This window comes from Chaetodon trifascialis, chromosome 18 (assembly GCF_039877785.1).
Source record: "Chaetodon trifascialis isolate fChaTrf1 chromosome 18, fChaTrf1.hap1, whole genome shotgun sequence".
Taxonomy (NCBI): Eukaryota; Metazoa; Chordata; class Actinopteri; order Chaetodontiformes; family Chaetodontidae; genus Chaetodon; species Chaetodon trifascialis.
In genome coordinates, this window is record NC_092073.1 from 2525891 (window position 1) to 2548027 (window position 22137).

At 43.4% G+C, this 22137-nt stretch overlaps 1 protein-coding gene across 1 annotated transcript in view; it reads right to left on the reverse strand.

Moving 5' to 3' along the window:
* LOC139346970 (phospholipid phosphatase-related protein type 4) overlaps positions 1-22137 on the reverse strand; it is a 76585-nt gene that overhangs the window by 14882 nt on the left and 39566 nt on the right. The window contains exons 5-6 of the mRNA XM_070986370.1: positions 16768-16825; positions 6175-6348 (exon numbers count right to left, since the gene is read on the reverse strand). Of these exons, the coding sequence (XP_070842471.1) occupies positions 6175-6348; positions 16768-16825 (232 nt within the window). The remainder of the gene's footprint in view (positions 1-6174; positions 6349-16767; positions 16826-22137) is intronic.

The window sequence follows — 22137 nt, forward strand, 5'->3', positions numbered from 1 at the left end:
GTGGAGGTTTGTCCTGACGTGAAAGGCGTAGTACGTGACGTGAGAGTGATAACATGCCAAAGCTGTCCAGCTTTCGGTGGATTTTCCAAGAGGAGCCGAGGTGCAGAGAACTGCCCTTCCACCATCCTCCACAGGGACCTTAGGAGGCTGGTGGCTCTCCTACCAGTGGAGGAGCAAATAAGTTCCCCACCATGTGGTGTGTTTCGGTAAAGGATCAAGTTCCCCACCACGTGGTGTGTTTCGGTAAAGGATCAAGACCCCCCCACCAATGTCCTCTTTAGAGGTCAGTGGTGTTTTTCGGTGTAGGATGTCACAGTGTCATGAAAGACAATTTGTGTTGTTTATGGACATTGACACTGCTTGTGCCAATGGTTGTTCATATTGGGGCATATGTTCATATTTAAGAGTGTAATGTCATTGACTCATTTCTTAACAATATCAATCTACCACAACTCAACAAGGAACAAATCGACACAATAGACTCACCACTGACAGATAAAGAACTTTCCACTGCCCTCAATCTTATGCCCAACAATAAATCTCCAGGACCCGATGGCTTCACTGCTGAATTCTATGAATGCTTCTGGTCCATTTTAGCTCCACTCTTCAACAGATTCATAACAGAAATAAAACAAAATTCAAAAATACCGCCAAACATGAACACAGCCACAATTTCTCTTCTTCTAAAACCCAATAAAGACCCAACGCAACCAGCTAGTTACCGCCCAATCTCTCTCCTCAATGTAGACACTAAAATCATCACTAAAGCACTCACCCACCGAATAGAAAAAATCATTCCATCCATAATCCACCCAGATCAGACTGGTTTCATTAAGGGGAGAAATTCATCCAGTAACACACGTAGACTTTTTAACTTAATGGATTACTCATCACAGCAAGAATCACAAACCATCATTGCTACATTAGATGCAGAAAAAGCCTTCGACAGAGTCAACTGGACTTTTCTCATTTCCACACTACAAAAATTTGGCTTTGGGGAATCATTTATTAACTGGATTAAAATCATGTACACTGCACCATCAGCAACTGTAATCACCAATGGGTTAATGTCACAACGCTTCACACTACACAGGGGGACCAGGCAAGGATGCCCACTCTCACCCTTTCTATTCACCATTTTCATTGAACCACTTGCTGCAGCCATCCGCCAAAACAACAAAATCACAGGTATTCAAACACCAAACGCACACCATATGACATTCTGCTTTTCCTTCAAAACCCACACACATCACTACAAGAAAGAGTCAAACTCATAGAAGAATACTCCAATATTTCTGATTACTCCATTAACTGGCTGAAATCATCCATCCTCCCACTACACCCAAACAGTTGGGATATGGTAGCCCATATTTCACCTATTCCATTACGCACAAATCACATCACATATTTGGGTATTAATATTTCCACCAGGCTGTCAGAGCTGTTTGATCTCACTTTCTCCCCTCTTCTTAAAACAATAACTGACAACCTTAACCGTTGGATGAACTTAACACTTAATCTAATAGGCAGAATAGCAACAGTAAAAATTACCTTTTCACTATGATCCCAACCCATCCAACCGCCTCCTGGTTCAAATCGCTAGACTCAATAATTTCAAAATTTTATTGGAAAAATAAAACACCAAGAATAAAACTGGCAACCCTACAAAAAGCCAAATTACAAGGGGGGCTGGCAGCACCAAATTTTTACTATTACTCTCTGGCAAATCAACTGCAGTACATATTTAAATGGATTCACCCCCAACAATCAGATATCACATGGCTAGACATAGAACAGACAGTTTGCAAAGAAATTATGATCTCAGATTTACCATTCCTCAGCCAGTTGATAAAACACCACACTTGTTTTTAAAATCAATAACAATATTGGCAACTCTGACAGCCTGGTGGAAATTCCATAAAATAAATCATTCTACTTTGACACCGTCTAAATTCACTCCGATCTGGAAAAATCCCGACTTTCTAAGTAACAAAAAAACACTTAATTTCCGCTCTTGGTCAGACAAAGGAATCACACATTTGCAACACATATTTTAAAATAATACTCTTATCTCATTTCCCCAACTAGTCCAGGAGTACAGGATCAGAAGTGATCAATTTCTAGAATATCTGCAACTCAAATCTTCGATTCAAAGCACATATAACTTTACAGCAATCAATCTTGACCTCCCCACTTTAGCTCAAAATTAATTAACATCAGCTCTACAAGAAAACTCCTCTCCAAAATATACAGAATAATTCTACAATCTCACACAACACTATCCATACCATCAGCAAAATGGGAAAAAGACCTATCTCTTGGGCCTGATCCTGACTTCTGGAACCAAATTTACAAAAACATCTACATGTCAAAAAAACGCAAACCTACAACTAATACAATACAAAATACTCCACAGAACTCACATCACTGGGCAGAAAATGTTTAAAATGGGATTCACTTCAGAAATTTGTACCAACTGCACTCAAAACAAACCAGACAGTTACATTCATGCAATACGGCACTGCACACCTATCCAACAATTTTGGAAAAAAGTCACTGAATCACTCTCTGCTTTCTTTGGGTGCCTTATCCCTTTATCCCCCCCACTCTGTCTACTTGGCGACACATCAACAATCAACCTGAACAGATCGAATAATATAACCATGGTATCCTATTGCACACTTCATTGGCATTAAGGGAACTGCGCTAAGCTGGTTAAAATCCTACCTGTCAGATCGCTCTCAGTTTGTACGCGTTAATGATGACTCCTCTGTGCTCACTAAAGTCAGCTATGGAGTTCCGCAGGGTTCTGTGCTTGGACCAATTCTATTCACCTTATATATGCTTCCTTTAGGTAAGATTATCAGGAAGCACTCAATAAATTTTCATTGCTATGCAGATGATACCCAGCTATATTTATCAATGAAGCCGGAAGAAACCAGTCAGTTAACTAGACTACAAGCATGTCTTCATGACATAAAGACCTGGATGACCTGCAATTTTCTGATGCTAAACTCGGACAAAACTGAAGTTATAGTAGTAGGCCCTAAACATCTTAGAAAGTCACTTTCTGATGACATAGCAGCTATGGATGGCATTGCGCTGGCCTCCAGCACCACTGTAAAGAATCTGGGAGTTATCTTTGACCAGGACATGTCCTTTCACTCCCATGTAAAACAAATTTCAAGGACTGCCTTTTTTCACCTACGTAATATCGCAAAAATCAGGCATATTTTGTCTCAAAATGATGCAGAAAAACTAGTCCATGCATTCATAACTTCCAGGCTGGATTATTGCAATTCCTTACTATCAGGCTGCCCAAATTCGTTGCTGCATATTCTCCAGTTGCTCCAGAACGCTGCAGCACGTGTTCTGACAAAAACCAGGAAGTGAGATCATATTTCTCCAATACTCGCCATTTTGCACTGGCTCCCTGTAAAGTTTAGAATAGAGTTTAAAATTCTCCTCCTTACTGACAAAGCCATAAATGGCCAGGCACCTTCTTATCTTAAAGAGCTCATAGTACCTTATTACCCCACTCAAACACTGCGTTCCCAGAATGCAGGTCTACTTATGGTTCCTAAAGTCTCAAAAAGCAGAACAGGAGTCAGAGCATTTAGCTATCAAGCTCCTCTCCTGTGGAACCATCTTCCAGTCTTTGTCCGGGAGGCAGACACTGTCTCTACATTTAAGAGTAGGCTTAAAACTTTCCTTTTTGATAAAGCTTATAGTTAGGGCTGGCTCAGGCTTGTCCTGGACCAGCCCCTAGTTATGCTGCTATAGGATTAGACTGTCGGGGGACATCCAAAGATACACCGAGCTCCTCTGTCCTTCTGTCCCTCTCCATCCGCACGCTCTCATGTCCTACCACGGCGTGTTACTAACTTAGCTCCTTCCCCGGACTCTCTGTGCTTTGTCGTCTTGCAGGTTCCCATGGACAGTGGCTGAATCTGGATTGTGGATTTCAGCTGCGTCTCCTGCCTTGGCCCTGCCTGCATGTCTGTCTCTCTCTCTCTCTCTCTCTGACTGCATTTCTGTCTGTCTGTCTGTCTGTCTGTCTGTCTGTCTGTCTGTCTCACTCTCCCTCTCTTGCTCTTCCTCTCTCACCCAACCGGTCGAGGCAGATGGCCGCCCACCCAGAGTCTGGTTCTGCTCGAGGTTTCTGCCTGTTAAAAGGAAGTTTTTCCTCGCCACTGTCGCCAAGTGCTTGCTCATGGGGGAATTGTTGGTTTCTTTGTAGATAAAAGAGCTTGGTCTGTACCAGCTCTATATGGAAAGTGTCCTGAGACAACTTCTGTTGTGATTTGGCGCTATACAAATAAAATTGAATTGAATTGAATATAATACTCCTCACTTCACTATCGCCAAGAAAACTATTCTTATGAACTGGAAATCAAAAGTCAACACAAACATCGCACAATGGAAAAATTTACTTATGGATCACATCTCTACAGAATACTTATCCACCCCCATTCAACAAATTGCAGTAGAACCCCTCTCGATCTGGTTACCACTTATTAACTTTTTACAATCCTGATCCTATCCATAAACGTCAGCCTCATCATATGTATATGTGTATATGTATATAATACATACATATATATGTATGTATATTTGCCTGTGAACCTATCCCACCTACCTACAAACATTGATGTCCTTCTTGACCAATGAAACAGATAACACTAACTGAAAAGCAAGTTATGTAATGATCCTGCCTATTATTTAACTTTATTTTATTTATTTTATTTTGTTCCAGCTTATTCTTACTTATTTATTTTATTTTACCCCATTAGTTTGACGTCTGTTACTGTCCATTTTATTTATTTCCCCCTTTTTTGTTGTTTTTTGTTTTTCTGTTTTTTGTCTGTGTGAATTTGTGGCTGTTTGAGGAGATATATATATACGTGTGTGTGTGTGTGTGTGTGTGTGTGTGTGTGTGTGTGTGTGTGTATGGTGTGTGTGTGTATATTTGTACATTTGACATAAAGTTTAATAACGCACTTAAAATTCGATTGAAAAAAAAAAGAGTGTTATGATTTGGGGTAAATTTCATATCTAAAAGTGGAACTGTCTGAACTAGTTATGGTGGCCTACTTGGATTCCAGAATCAGTTGACCAAGTGGGAGGTGTAGAACTTTCCAGTAGTTGAAAATATTACTGTATGTATATATATAGAATGTACCTAAAGTAATAGGTATATTTTGTGTTCACATCGTATATATGTTATTCAAACCAGGTTACTGCTATGTTGATGACTGTCTTATCTTATTTCGAGGTTTGTTTAATTATGTTTTCATTTATTTGATTGATCGTCAGGACCGGTACGCCTTGTCTATCTATCTATCTATCTATCTATCTATCTATCTATCTATCTATCTATCTATCTATCTATCTATCTATCTATCTATCTATCTATCTATCTGATTAACTGGTAAGTTAAGCGTCAGTAGGCTAGTGTGGCAGGCAAGCTAACATACGAATGTTTATATATTGTGTGTGTGTGTGTGTCTGTGTGTGTCTGTGTGTGTGCAATAAACAGAAAAAGGAGGAAAAAGAAAAGTTTCGAGCTGTATCCGCCGTACTTGGAGTTTATTAGGCTATAGCGGGTAGTTTAATAAAAATCTGGACAGACACAAGGATATTTTATAAACAGTCATGAATTGTAATACGTAAGAAAACTGTGGCGATCCCCAGACTTTTCATCTAAAATATGGAAAATATTGGTATGTTTCAGAAAATTGTACAAAATGCTCATGCTTCCTGTCAAAACACAGACATCTCAATTTTCTGTGGTATCTTGTTAAGCCAATTAAACCAAACATGCCCAGTTTTTCATCTTCAGCACTCACACCCCCAGATGACTTATCTGATTCAAATATTTTTTTCATTCCAAGTAAGACTGGAAACTTCTGGGTTAGTGCATTTCTTAAAATTGTGAGGTGGAAAAATGCCAAAACAGCTAATATGTTATGAATGACCTGTGTCTACACAGGACACACTGCCAGAGACTTGCTGTTGCTTTGGTTTAGATGTGATTTGAAGTTTTTGGCTGAAAAATTCTGGTAGACTGTAGCAACACAGATTTAAACTTTATTTATGAAGGACTGCTGCTCCTCTCTCCAGACAGGCCTTTTATACAGGGAGACCACTAGAAAGGAGGTTGGTGGCGCCTACCAGGTAGACAGCGATAGCACCTCCAAGCAAGAAGCCCAGGTAGACATCGATGGCATGGTTCTTGTACTGAATAATCCGGGTCAGACCACAAATGATGGCACATATAATGAAGGAGAAGACCAGCAGGGGCTTGAGCAGCTTGGATGAGTCTGTCAGAGTGCTGTTGAAGTACATCTGTGGACACATGACAGATTTATTTTCCACTGTACTTAACTGATTACTGCTTTGCGTTATTATTATTACTACTGTTGTAACAACCCTGATTCCCCAAAAAATGCAATTCTGCATAAAAATTTAATGAAACAGAAAACAATAACTTGCTAATACTTTCTGATATATACTCAATTGTAAATAGTGCAAAGGTTATATATATTTATGCTTTACCTCATCTATATTTTTGTGAATACATGCTTAATCTGAACCTGATGCCATTTGGAGCATTCCACCGGTTCCATTCCAACAGGTTCATTCGTAACAGGTGATTGACTTAGACTTAGACTTAGACTGCTTCTTTATTGATCCCAATTTGGGAAATTATTTAGCAGCAGTAGCTTTAACATACAGGCAGACATAGAATGTATACACAATACTTAGAGTAAGTATAGTATAAGTTTAGTAAGTAAAACTAAATATATAATTAGATAATATGTATTATAATGTGTAATACATATTATATAATACTATAATAATATAATAAAAATACAATATAACTAAATATATAGACAGTATTTACAAGCAAAAAAACAGCAAAAAATAGCAAAAATAGCAAAATATTTGTGCAGTTTTGGATGATAAATAAATGTAAACCGTGGACTGTATGTGCAATATTGCAGTAGTGCAGATAATATTTAAATATTGGGGTTTGTGAGGGTACTGGATTAACATGCTTGCTATTGTACAGTGTAAATTGTGTCATGATTGGGTATGTAAGGTGCATCCTTGAAAGGCTCAGCCATTCACAAGCAAGGATGAAGCAAGGTTCACATGTGAAACATCTTAGAAAGTCACTTTCTGATGACATAGCAGTTATGGATGGCATTGCGCTGGCCTCCAGCACCACTGTAAAAACTCTGGGAGTTATCTTTGACCAGGACATGTCCTTTCACTCCCATGTAAAACAAATTTCAAGGACTGCCTTTTTCACCTACGTAATATCGCAAAAATCAGGCATATTTTGTCTCAAAATGATGCAGAAAAACTAGTCCATGCATTCGTAACTTCCAGGCTGGATTATTGCAATTCCTTACTATCAGGCTGCCCAAATTCGTTGCTGAATATTCTCCAGTTGCTCCAGAACGCTGCAGCATGTGTTCTGACAAAAACCAGGAAGAGAGATCATATTTCTCCAATACTAGCCACTCTGCACTGGCTCCCTGTAAAGTTTAGAATAGAATTTAAAATCCTCCTCCTCCTCCTTACTTACAAAAACATAAATGGTCAGGCACCTTCTTATCTTAAAGATACCCCACTCGAACACTGCGTTCCCAGAATGCAGGTCTACTTATGGTTCCTAAAGTCTCAAAAAGCAGAACAGGAGTCAGAGCATTTTGCTATCAAGCTCCTCTCCTGTGGAACCATCTTCCAGTCTTTGTCCGGGAGGCAGACACTGTCTCTACATTTAAGAGTAGGCTTAAAACTTTCCTTTTTGATAAAGCTTATAGTTAGGGCTGGCTCAGGCTTGTCCTGGACCAGCCCCTAGTTATGCTGCTATAGGATTAGACTGTAAGGGGACCTCCAGAGATGCACCGAGCACCTCTGTCCTTCTGTCCCTCTCCATCTGTACGCTCTCATGTCCTACCACGGCGTGTTACTAACTTAGCTCCTTCCCCGGAGTCTCTGTGCTTGGTTGTCTCGCAGGTTCCACAGTGGCTGAATCTGGATTGTGGATTTCAGCTGCGTCTCCTGCCTTGGCCCTGCCTGACATCCACTGCAACTGCTACTACTGTTATTACATCCGCTGTCACTGTTACTGTGATTGCATGTCTGTCTGTCCCTCTCTCTTTGTCTCTCTCTCTTTGACTGCATTTCTGTCTCTCTCTCTGTCTGTCCCACTCTCTCTCTCTTGCTCTCCCTCTCTGACTCAACCGGTCGAGGCAGATGGCTGCCCACCCAGCCTGGTTGTGCTTGAGGTTTCTGCCTGTTGAAAGGAAGTTTTTTCTCGCCACTGTCGCCAAGTGCTTGCTCATGGGGGAATTGTTGGGTCTCTGTAGATAAAGGAGCTCGGTCTGTACCAGCTCTGTATGGAAAGTGTCCTGAGACAACTTCTGTTGTGATTTGGCGCTATACAAATAAAACTGAATTGAATTGAATTGAAAACAAAGTTGCAACTTTGTGAAAAACTGGATGGGCAAATAGTTAAAGAAATTTAGTTTCATCTGCAAGGAATACCAGGATTTCATCACCTACAATTCATAATGTCATTGAAAGATTCTCAGAATCTGGAGAAACCTCTACATATAAGGAGCAAGGCTTGAGACAAACATTGAATGCTGGTGACCTTCGATCATCTTGGCAGCATTGCATTAAAAATGAACACCCAAGTATTTGTACACATCCACAATCTCAATGTCCACAGCCTGGATGCTGACCGGTGTAATCCGTGGCACAGTCCTGTGGAAATTGATTACCATCTCTTTTGTCTTGCTGGTGTTTATGTTCAGTTGTAGTTCAGTTACCAGTTGCCATTCCTGTATTCCAGTTTGTTTGCCTGTGATATATGTCCAACGATGGCTGTATCATCAGAGAACTTCTGGATGTAGCAGCTGTCAGTGAGTCAGTCAGTCCGAAGTCTGATGTGTAAAGGGTGAAGAGGAAAGGGTAGAGCACTGTCCCCTGCGGAACCCCTGCACTGCAAACTATCACATCGGACACACAGTCACGAAGAATCTTCTTCCAGCTTCCCCTGAGCAGTGATAGTTGGATTGTGTTGAAAGCACTGGAGAAGTCGAAAAACATTACCCTCACTGGGCTCCCAGTGTTCTCCAGGTAAGAAAGGTAGATGACCATCCTCCACACCAATGCCTGGTAGACAAGCAAACTGTCAGTGGTCCAGCTCGCTGCTCACCACGTGACAGAGTTGGTTCAGTATAATCCTATCCAACATCTCCATCGGGTGGGAAGTTAAAGCTACCGGCCTGATGTGGCTGGGCTCCCTGGGATGTGCGGTCTTTGGGATTCGAACCACACAGGAGGTTTTTCACAGGGCTGGAACTCTCTCCAGACTCATATTGAAGATGTGCAAGTAAGGTACAGCTGATCTGCAGAGTTGCTGAGCAGTCTGAAGCTGATGCCATCCAGGCCTCAACTCAACTCAACTCAACTCAAACTTTATTTATAGAGCACATTTAAAACAACCGGGGTTGACCAAAGTGCTGTACAGAGTAAAAGGATAGCTTATAAAATGACCCAAACAATGCAGCAATTACAATAAATAAAACAATAATAAAAACATAAAAACAATGCAGTAAAATAGGATGAATTAAAATTAAAATTAAAATTAAAATTAAAATTAAAATTAAAATTAAAATTTTGCCAGGAGTCCACTTAGACTTGATTAAAAGCCAGGGAGAAGAGGTGTGACTTTAAGGAGGATTTAAAAACCTCAATCGATCCCGCGGAGTGGATGTGCCAGGGCAGGTTGTTCCAGAGCCTAGGGGCTGCCGCCACAAAGGCTCGGTCACCTTTAGTTTTTAGCCTCATTTTTGGGGCGGCCAGTAGCAGCTTATTTGAGGATCTCAAAGTTCTGGCAGGGGCGTGGATACAGAACAGCTCAGTCAGGTACTCAGGAGCTAAGCCATTGAGAGCTTTAAAAACAAACAATAGAATTTTAAAATCAATTCTGAAAGCACCCGGGAGCCAGTGCAGCGAAGCTAGGACAGGGGATATGTGGTCACGCTTGCGTTTGCCAGTGAGAAGACGGGCAGCTGCATTTTGTACCAGTTGCAGGCGGTGCAAGAGAGAGTGGTCCAGGCCAAAATACAGAGAGCTACAGTAATCCAGTCGTGTGTTGATAAAAGCATGGATTACAGTCTCAAAGTCTTTACGTGGCAGGTACCCTTTTACTTTCGATAAGATCCTCAAATGGAAAAAGCTGTTTTTCATGACCGAACTAACCTGGCGATCAAATTTCAGCCTGTCATCAAATATTACACCAAGATTTTTTACTGATGACCAGATGTTTGGTGTAAGGGGGCCCAGAAAGCCAGCTGGAAAGTCTGCTGGACCACCTCCAAACATTATGATTTCAGTCTTGTTTTCATTTAGATTCAGAAAGTTTGCAGTCATCCAGGATTTAACATCGTTTAAACAATCAAGTAATGTCTGTACAGAGTCATTAGATTTTGATGTTAAAGGCAGGTATATCTGGACATCATCGGCATAACAATGAAAAGAAAGATTACAATTCTTGAAAATTGACCCTAATGGTAGCATATACAGCAAGAAAAGAATTGGCCCGAGGATGGAGCCTTGGGGGACCCCGGTGGAGAGAGGGGCTGACGATGAGGTGAATTCACCTAGCTGCACAGAAAAACTCCGATCAGACAGGTAGGACTGGAACCATGAGAGAGCAGAGCCTGTAATACCCACCCACTGCTCCAGTCGTGCTAAGAGGATCCCATGATCCACAGTATCAAAAGCAGCCGTCAAATCAAGGAGCACTAACATAGCAAGTTTTCCTGAGTCAACAGTTACCATTAGATCATTAAAAACTCTCAGCAGTGCTGTCTCAGTGCTATGACATGGTTTAAAGCCAGACTGAAACTTCTCATAGATATCACTGGCCACCAAGAATGATTGGATCTGAATAAAAACCACTTTCTCTAAAATTTTGGACAAAAATGGCAGTTTAGAGATTGGCCTGAAGTTGGACAGCACAGATGGGTCCAGATTTTTCTTTTTGGTAAGAGGCTGCGCAACAGCATGTTTGAGAGCAGCTGGAACACATCCGGTGCTAAGGCAGGAATTAATAAATAAAAGAACAACAGAGCCCACCGTACTGAATACCTCTTTAAAAAGACAAGAGGGAATGCTGTCTGAGGGACAGTTCGTAGGTCGCAGATGCTTAACAACATTGGCCAGTGAAGGGAGGGATACAGGTTCAAACTGATCAAAAACAGCATGTAAAGGAGGAATGGTGAGATCAGAGCTAGGGCCTGCAGACGTGAAGGCAGATGGCCTAAGAGCAGATATTTTTTCAATAAAAAATTTGAGAAAACTCTCACAGAGGGTGAGTGAGGGGACTGTTGGAGAGTTGTCACAAGGATTCACAAGGGAGTTAAAAACATTAAAAAGAACCTGGGGCTTGTGACTATTACAGGAAACAAGGTTGGAAAAATATTCCATTTTAGCAGCTTTGACAGCACTCTGGTAGACAAACAGGCTTTCACGAAGAGCTTCTTTAGAGACATGGAGCTTATCTTTTTTCCACTTTCTCTCAGCGCGCCGGCATGAGCGCCTGAGAGTGCGTGTGGAGTCGTTAAGCCACGGTTCTGAGAATGCTTTTGTGCACTTTAATCTAAAAGGTGCAACAGAATCAAGGATATCTGCGCAAGTTGAATTAAAATTGCTTAAAAGTTCTTCGGGGTTAAAAACGTAATTGTCATCCAGAATGCTGAGTACATCACCAGAAATGATATAGTTGTTAAACATGACTGAAAACTGCGAAGCAGTTTGAGGGTTAATTGTGCGGAGACGATGCGTAGAAGCACGGGTCTTAGCCCGAAAGCAAGGGACTGAAACAGTGAAAAGCACTGGCAGATGATCAGAGATACACGCCGATTCACAAATTTCAGTTACACACACAGGTAAGTCATATGATAAAACCAAATCTAAAATCTTCTCGTGAGTCGGGTCTTTAACACATTGAACAAGATTAAACGATTCAATGGGGTTTAAGAAATCAGTGCCCAGTGGTCTTGATTTACAGCAGACATGAATATTGAAGTCTCCAGAGATTAAAAAGTGGTCATATTTCACAGTGGCACCTGACAGAAAGTCTGCAAAGTCACGCATGATGTCCTTATTGAATTTTGGAGGCCGATAAACAACCGCAAACATAGTGGAGAAAGAGCAGGGTTGAAGCTCAAAAGTTTGCAGTTCAAAGCTGGAGTAGGTAACAGATGGGATAGAACGGCACTGAAAACTGGATTTGAACACTGAGGCCAGACCGCCACCTCTGCCGGTGCTCGGAGGGGAGCTGAGGAATAGACAGCCGGGAGGAAGGAGCTCAGAAAGTGGTGTGCACTCACCATCCCCAAGCCAAGTTTCTGTCAGGAGCATAAAGTCCAAATCCCGTGAGGTGAAGAAGTCATTCAATAAAAACGATTTGTTTACTAGTGACCTAGTATTTAGTAAAGCCATGCGAAGATTGAGCTCCTCAGTAGCCGGTGACGCAGCGTGTTTCAGCGGCTGAAGGAGCTCAGGTGTAACGCGCGCCTCTGCAGGCCCAGAGCTGGCAGCACCGGCGAGGAACCTCCACGGCCAGGATAGAGGGAGTAGCAGGAAACTTCAACGGGGCCGGGCACAGGTTGGGCAGCGTCGGGAAGCCGGCGATCAGAGGAGTCAATCCCGTCAGCGGAGGCAGCAGCTCGGGGAGGATAGGACGAATCCAGCAGCCCCTCATGCGCAGCGAGCGCTTCACCGCAGGGAGATGGCATCCGACATGGAGGAGACGAGGATCAGATCCTCCAGAGGAGGCCGCCAGGTAGGCCTTGAATCTCACGATCACACCACCTCGTTTTCCGCGTCTTCTGAAGCGCTTTTTCCGAGGAGGAGCGCAGGGGAGATGGAGCAGGTACGCAGGGATATCAGCAAGCACAGGTGGGAGACTAGTGTGTTGCTTTCCCAGTCCGGACTTGGACAGTAATAGCGACTCACTGAGAGCTTTAATGTTAAAAAGAGCCTGGCGATTATAGACGATTAAAGTGGAGACATCTTGGCAAAATACACAAAGCAGTATGGTAACTGCGAACAATATGCGGAGCAGACGAGGGAGACGAGGCTGACGGCTTGCCACCACAGGCGCCATCTTCGCCTTCTACTCTGTAGCCTGTAGCTGTCCTCGCCTGGAGTGCAATACACATCAACTGAAGCAACTGAAGTCATATGTCAAGCATGAATAGGAGAGAATATTGCTTAAAAGGAAAGGTAATATAACACAGTGATAAATGTGCTCCTGCCCCAACTATTTGGGAATGTGTTGCAGGCCTTGAATTCATAATGAATGTTTATTGTACTCATTAAATAAACAATAAAGTTGTCAGTTTGAACATTAAATATATTGTGTTTGTTCTGTATTCAACATTTCAGTGCATATTGTTTTTATTCAAATTTTAAGCACTGTCCCAAGTTTTTTGCTATGTTTTGGTATTTAAAGAATCCAAAGTGTCACAACACAAGAGAGACGAGACTGGAGACAAACAAACGTCAATAGTTTTATTGACTGTTCAGAGAATGTGTAAACAGACAAATCCAGAAGAATCACAGTGCACTGGAGATGACTGGTAACAGGCCAGATCCTGAATCCAATTTATGTTGGTCGTCATCACATGGATAAACTGACAATCGACAAATACTGGGCCAATTCAATTCAATATTCCTTTATTCGTCCCTCGAGGGGAAATTCCGAACCCCAAACACCACTGTTTATATACTGTGGCAGCAGGTGAGTCTTGGTTGCATTGGGAGTGGCTGTGCTCAGGAGAGGAGGAGGCCAGACCCAAACTGTCAGCCATGTCCTGCAGTGAAACATACTCAAACATGACGGACAGGGGAGAGACAGAGAGGAGACAAAGGGAGAGGTAAACACAAAGACAAAGTGCAGAAAAGGAGGGGAATAGGAGCTTCCTGGTGACCCATTCTCAAGATGGATTCGATGAAAGTCCTTCACCATGTCATGTCACTATGCCTCTACAGTTTGTAGGAATTAGATGAATCACTAATCCCAGGAATCAGTCTATGAATTGTAAAAGTCTTTGTGGCCCTTTCTCACTGAGGTGAGAAAGAGGACAAAAGGACACTCAATGAGGGAAACAGGATGAAGGGGGAAGTTTAGGGTGCGATTGATTATACCTGAGCAATTTATGGTATAGTATATACCATAGTATAGTATGGTATAGTTTCCCTATGAGTGCACAAGATGAGTGCACTCCCCCAAATGGTCAACCAGTTGTCCTTTTTATTGCTAAACAGTATAAAAGCCAAGACATTGTGGAGATCTGCAGAGAACACTCTGCATGAGTCTTCCCTCCATGCTGCATGTATTGAAGAGACCTGATTCATCACACCGAGTCTATAATTCTTCAGAGAATTAGCAACTCTCAATGAGCAACAAGGAGAATTTCCCTTACAAGTTTGCCTACCAACCCCATCTGGGTGCGGACAACGCCATCATACACCTGCTGCAGCGTGCTCACTCCCACTTAGATTGTAGCGGCAGCACTGTGAGGATCACTTTCTCTGATTTCTCCAGTGCATTTAATACCGTCCAGCCTCCTCGGTGAGAAGCTGCAAGTGATGGGAGTCGACACGTCTGCAATCTCCTGGATTACAGACTACCTGACAGACAGACTGCAGTTTGTCCGACTGGGCAACGTTCTGTCAGAGACTGTGGAAAGTAGTACAGCAGCACCACAGGGGGCTGTTCGGTCTCCTTTTCTCTTCACCTTGTACACCTCAGACTTTCAGTACAACTCTTCATCGTGCCACCTACAGAAGTTTTCGGATGACTCAGCAGTGGTGGGTTGTATAAAGGATGGATGTGAGGAGGAATACAGAACAGTGGTGGAAGATTTTGTGGAATGGTCTGGTAGATGGTAGGTAGGTGATTGATTTCAGAAGGAACAGGACGACCAAACAACCACTGTGTATTCTGGGGGAGAATGTCACAGTGGCTGAGGATTACAAATACCTCAGAGTGCACCTCGACAACAGACTGAACTGGAAAACTAACATCAACACTGTGTATAAGAAGGGGATGAGCAGACTGAGGAGGCTCAGATCATTCAACGTGTGCTGCAAGATGCTGGAGATCTTTTACTCTCTGTTGTAGCCAGTGCACTCTTCTTTGCTGCAGTGTGCTGGGGGAGCAGCATCGGAGCATCAACAGACTGAACAAACTGAGGAAGGCCGGTTCCATCATTGGCTAGAAACTAGACACTTTTGAGGAGGTGGTGGAGAGGAGGACACTGGACAGACTGTAATCCATCATGGATACCCCTGAACATCCTCTTCACCACCTCATGGACAGACAGAGGAGCTCCTTCTCCAGTAGACTGCTCCAGCTCCGCTGTCACAAGGACCACTTCAGGAAATCATTCCTGCCACGAGCCATCACACTTTACTATAGAAACTTAGACGGTTAATCCACCAACCTCACAGACTCTTGTGTTTTACATATTACTTACATATTATCTGCACTACTGCAATATTGCACATTTGGTCTACTTTAAATTTTTTGTTACTTTTTCAAGATAACTGTGTATGCATCTTATGTTTGCTGTATGTTTAATTGCTACTGCAACAAAATAATTTCCCAAATTGGGCTCAATTAAGAAACAGTCGAAGTCTAAGTCTAAGTCTTGTCCAAAATCAGGGAGCGGGGTACCCAGGACTTCTCCTCAGGACTGTAGCTTTCCCAGCCCACAAGGTATTAAGGTCCCCTGCCCCGGGGCCAAGAGGGCATCTGGCCAGAAGGCACAAGTGACTAGATGAGACACATTTGAGCTGGGAAACATGAAATACTGGATGAATTCTCATAGTGGCAGGGAGTTTTAGTCTTATGGCAGTGGGGCTGATGATGGAATTCACTTTGAACATAAGGACACAATGGGAAAAAGGAGGGGAAATCTGCACATCCCCACACAGGGTTATATTCTTATTCTTATTCTTATTCTTATTCTTATTCTTATTCTTATTCTTATTCTTATTCTTATTCTTGGGCTGCACGGTGGCGCAGCAGGTAGTGCGCGTGCCTCACAGCAAGAAGGTTGCCGGTTCAATTCCCGAGTCGGGCCTTTCTGTGTGAAGTTTGCATGTTCTTCCCGTGCATGCGTGGGTTCTCCCCGGGTACTCCGGCTTCCTCCCACAGACCAAAAACATGCTCATTAGGTTAATTGGTGACTCTAAATTGCCCCTAGGCGTGAGTGTGAGTGTGAATGGTTGTGTGTATGTGCCCTGCGATCAGCTGGCGACCGGTCCGGGGTGTACCCCGCCTCCCGCCCGTTAACAGCCGAGATAGGCTCCGGCCCCCCCGCGACCCCGAAAGGGATAAGCGGCATAGAAAATGGATGGATTCTTATTCTTATTATTTTGTATTCAGCAGACTAGCTTATAAGCTACCTACCTTGCAAAAAAAATGTTAGCAACCTGGCTTTTTTCTTAGCTCCTGGAAAGCTGACATTGAGATGAATGGATTCAACACAGTGAAGCAAAAATAGCGTAGGGGAAAAAATCATGCTGAAAAAGTAATCTTGGCTTATTCCATCATCCACCACTCAGTCTCAATCTTTGTTCTCTTCTACGTCTTTATAATTAGGCTCTTCGTGGGAGCATGAGCAGCATTAAGTGTTTGTGTGGGCTCAAACCATTACTCACCGAGACATAGACAGCTGCGAAGGATGCAAGGGTAGCATGCTGTGACGGAAAGGATTTTCTGAAAGAAATGAAAGAACACAAATAGACTCAACCAGTGATCACATCTGTATGTGTGTCAACAAAGGGTGGAGAGAGAGTTTGACCATAATCAACAAAATGCAAGCATAATGAAATATCTGAAATAACACCCTGTAGATGCACACCTGAACCAAATTATTTGCATCTTTTTATGTTCTTTTAGTTTTTGTTCACATGTAAGAACCCTACAAATTATTTAACAAAAGGCAGATAGACAACTATTTTGTATTGCAGTGATACCTTAATCTGATGCTACTAGCCAAGTACCGATGAAACATAAAGTGTGAATGTGTGAATATCTGATCCACAGTCACATGCTGCAGTGTGGTAGCAGGAGCTTGACTGTGTGCTACATAATACAAGTGAACCTGTGGCCCAGTTTCTCACTGAGCTCCAACCCAATGACCTACATCTGACAACTCCTGGTTCTCAGTCCTCCAACCAGCGCTTTGCTCCTGACTATGCAAGTGTGTGAATGTGTGTATTTTGGTGCATTCATGCAGTTGTATGTATCTGTGTGTGTGTGTGTGTGTGTGTGTGTGTGTGTGTGTGTGTGTGTGTGTGTGTGTGTGTGTGTGTGTGCGCGCGTGCGTGTGTGTGTTTGTGTGTGTGTGTGTGTGTGTGTGTGTGTGTGTGTGTGTGTGTGTGTGTGTGTGTGTGTGTGTGTGTTTGTGTGTGTGTGTGCGCGCTCTTAAACCATCATTTACAACATCTGTGGAGTCATAAAAAATTTATTCACAGCTGAAAACTCATAGTGCTGCTTTTGAATGAACCGACCCACTTTTCGCATGGAACACAAACTGTATTATTATTATTATCTGCTACGATGCATAAATCATTATAAATGTATATCGATATAAGGATAATAGTTGGGTTTCTAAATACTATGATATAAATGTGTATAATAAATACAAAGAAATATATAATAAACGTTTCTCACAATTTTTATAGTCAGGTGTAAATTGAAAATAACTTTTGCTTGCTGTAAACATTCCTCCTGTTCATACTGGCTGTTCATACTTTCTGACATGTTTCTAGTGTAAATGATGGTGGACAAATTCCACAGTCTCTGCAAAAAATATACATAGACACAGTCGAACTAATATGGCCCATACCATATATATTATACTGTAAATCACGCTGTTCTTTAATGATTGATCATATTCCCTATAAACCTCATTGCTTCCTGCTACATTGTGTGTGCCTATTCACCTAGTGCTGATATTTTTTTTAGCCTTTTTTAACAAAATACTTACAGCAACCACCTCGTCGCTAGGTAGTTACTGCACTAGGAAGTACTTTAATCTTTCCTGTTTGTGTATCCACCACATCTGAGGGACTGTGAAGTTTAGGATGATTACATGACGGATAAAAAGCCACAACAACAAAAACAACAACTTACAGTTAACTTGTTCTTTGTAATTTGCTCTCACAGTCACACTGTCATGAATGGACGTAGAAAAAATGAGAAGATTCCTTTATTTTACATATAATGATACTTTGTATGTGCAGCAACCCCAGCACTGATTACTCACTGATCCAACATGACGCAGCATGCTGTAGAGGTGATGATCATCATAACAGTCCTTAATCAAACGTCAAATAAATTCTGGCATTTCTTGTTCATCTTCTGCTAGCTCTCTAACCCTCTCTCATTTACAGCTGCTCTCTTTATCTCATTCTTTTGAGAGTCATTGGGAAGTTGAACTACATGCAAGCATGTGTCCCTTCATTTAGTATTCATATAAGAGGTATCCAATGGTGCTTAAATTGTAAAATAAGCTGTACACAAGTTATTGCAACTTGTTGGGTCCAAGACTGTGGCCAAAAAAGTACAGAATGATCCTTAGTTAAAAGATTCCCTGAAAAGTTTCCTTCTATAGAAATGCACTATTTTGGCTGGCTTAAAGGCATTCATAACTATGGTATTTTTTATTATTCACTTGGTCCTTCTGCTGCTGCAGTGAAAATAGATTAATACCCCTGGTGCACAGCCACTGCTGCAAAACAGCTTTCCATGCTGCTCTGGAAAGGAGACTGAAGCTACAGCTGCCACAGAGAGCATGGAAGACAGTGTTTATGCCAGGAGCATAAGGTTATATTTAGACCTGATAGTCTGCAGTCAAATCTACATGTGTCCCAAATGTACGGGTCAAACCTATCCCTATGCCCCTCACCCACATCCCTATCTGCCTACTGCCACACATATACATAATCTCACATGGAGATATTCCATTGAATAACACGGAAACCTCCACTAAGGCACCTGGTTAAATCTGAGACATTCATGTTTAAGAAATGCTAAGGCTGCAGACAGGCACATACAGTGTTAGCTCAGCTAAAGTGAGCTTTGTTGTTATACAAAGCCTGTTCTGCAGAATCCTCACTGGTTTGTGCGCATGTGCTGCTGCTGTATATAACTTAACTTGAAAGAAATGCTCAGAAGGTAACAATAGGAGGACGATACATTATTGTCAAAGGTATATTATTTGGTAAGAGCATCACTCTAATGAATATGTACTATCCCCCTAACCACCCAACAGAGCTAATAACAAAGGCTGTTACAGAGTTTGCTGAGGTAGAATATGAATAGGCAATAATAATATCACACTTCTGGCGCCGTACGAGCGGCAGCCTTTTACAGCAGCTCGCTAGACTCTTAGGAGTTTTTCTTATCTTTCTGTTTTTCTTGTGCGTCTTTTTTTTATTCTTTTAGTTCAACGTGTTTGTAAATATCTGGCGCAGCAGAGATGCTAAACACGGCAACTCTGGCGCTACTTTGAGACCACTTTTACAACCCGTGCAACTTTCACCGCATCTGTGGGTCTGTGAGAGACAGTGGCTCCCATTGTTTACAGTAGGGATCAGCTGCTGGCCCTGCATAACACAGCTGAGCCGCCGGAGGAGCAACCTTATGTCCCCCATGAGATAAGGAGGAGGATGCGGGGGTGCCGCGCAGGGATTAAATGTCGCGACAGGAGGAGAGCTTACGGACCGACTCTCCTGTCCATCATCATGGGGAACATGAGATCTCTCCCCAACAAGGTGGATGAGCTGGCAGCGCTGACCCGACATTATCAGCAATACCGGCAGTGCAGTTTGCTACTGTTCACAGAGACTTGGCTGGGAATGCAGCACACAGACGCGACTGTAGCGCTGGATGGTTTTTCACTCATACGGGCGGACTGGACAGAGAAGAGCAGTAAGAGGAAAGGAGGAGGGCTGGCAGTGTTTGTGAACGATAGATGGTGTAACTCCAAGCACATCACTATCAAAGAGCAGCACTGCTGCCCGGACATTGAGCTGTTGGCTGTTAGTCTGAGGCCATATTATCTGCCGCGGAAGTTCTCACATGCCATAGTGGTGGCTGTGTATATTCCTCCCTCCGCTAAGGCCGAAGCAGCCTGTGACGTCATCAACTCCGTGATCAGCAGGCTGCAGACTCAGACACCACAGGCCCTCTTACTGATCTCTGGGGATTTTAATCATGCCTCTCTGTCCTCCACTCTACCAAAATTCATCCAGTATGACACATGTGCCACCAGAGACAATAAAACACTGGACTTATTCTATGCCAACACCAAGGAGGCATACGAATCATCACCCCCTCCCTCCTCTGGGAAGAGCTGATCACAACCTGGTTCATCTCCTGCCTGTCTACAAGCCCCTTGTTAACAGGCAACCAGCTGTGTCCCGCAGGGTGAAGAGGTGGTCTGAGGAGGCTGAAGAGGCTCTGAAGGACTGCTTCGAGACAACCGTGTGGGATATATTCAACAACTCTCATGAGGAGGACATTGACAGTTTAACAGACAGCATCACGGACTACATAAACTTTTGTGTGGAGACCACTGTACCCACCAGGTACGGTGTCACTCCAACAACAAACCCTGGATTAATCCTGACAATTAATGGCGCATTTCCATTACACAGTTCCAGCTCTACTCGACTCGGTTCAACTCTACTCTGCCATGACGTCAATTTGTACGCGACGCAAACAGAGCCGACAAACAATGGAGGACATCGAGGCGATGTTGTATTTGCTGCTTGGTTTGTGGCTTTTTGTCACACACAAAGCAAGAGAAGAAACCCAGAAAAGGCTTTGAGCTGCAAGGCAGAACAACACCCGGCGTTACAATGGAGGGGGCGGGATTGTTTTTCCGGTGTTGGACGTCGCAGACCAGTGACGACACTCTCCGGCCAATCAGTGGCCGACAGGCTGACGTCACACATATAGTATCGCTTGTACTGCTTGGAACCTCGCCAGAGCAGGTACTAAAAATAGTATCGGGTACCAGGTACTATCCCTAATGGAAACACAAAACAACCGGGTAGAGTAGAGTCGAGTCGAGACGAGCCGCGCTAGTAGAAATGTGGCATAAGGCTCTTTTAAAGGAGAAGAAGAGGGCCTTCAAGTCAGGAAACAAAGAGGAGCTGAAAGCTGTTCAGAGGGAGCTCAGAAGGAAAATCAGGGAGGGGAAGGACAGATACAGGAGGAGAATTGAGGAACAGCTGCAGGAGAACAACACCAGGGGAGTCTGGAGAGGCCTGAACCAGAAGCCAAACTCTCAGGCAGCCAGGGATTCAAAGTGGGCAGATGAGCTGAACAGCTACTTCTGCAGGTTTGAGGAAACATCTGCCCCTCCCCCAGCTGTACCAGCACTGCAGCAGCCCTCCTTTGTTCTGCCAGCACTCTGCCCAAGTACACCCCCCCCCCACAGTATTCAGCTCACCACCTTCAACGCCACCCCCCACTGTTCCTCCCAGCCCCCCATCCACTTCACAAGACACTCAGCCCCCCTGCTCCAACTTGTCTCTCACACCTCTCCAGGTGAGAAATCAGCTGAGGAGGTTAAAGACCAGGAAGGCTGCAGGACCGGACGGCCTCAGTCCCAGACTCCTGCTCTGATCAGCTGAGCGGGATTATTGGTCATCTGTTCGATCTGTTCTGTGCCACGACTCTGGAAGACGTCCTGCGTGGTACCTGTACCAAAGACCCCACATCCCAAGGACCCTAGCCGCTACAGGCCGGTGGCACTAACATCGCACCTCATGAAGGCCCTGGAGCAGCTGGTCCTTGCCCACCTGCGTCCCCTGGTGAGCTCGTCCATGGACCCGCTGCAGTTTGCGTACCAGCCTGGCATCGGAATGGACAATGCCCTCATCTTCCTCCTCCATCGAGCCCTGTCTCACCTGGAGTTGCCAGGGATCTCAGCAGTGCTTTCAACACCATCAGGCCAGCCATCCTAAGAAACAAGCTGGAGCTTTCAGGAGTGGACCAACACCTCACATGCT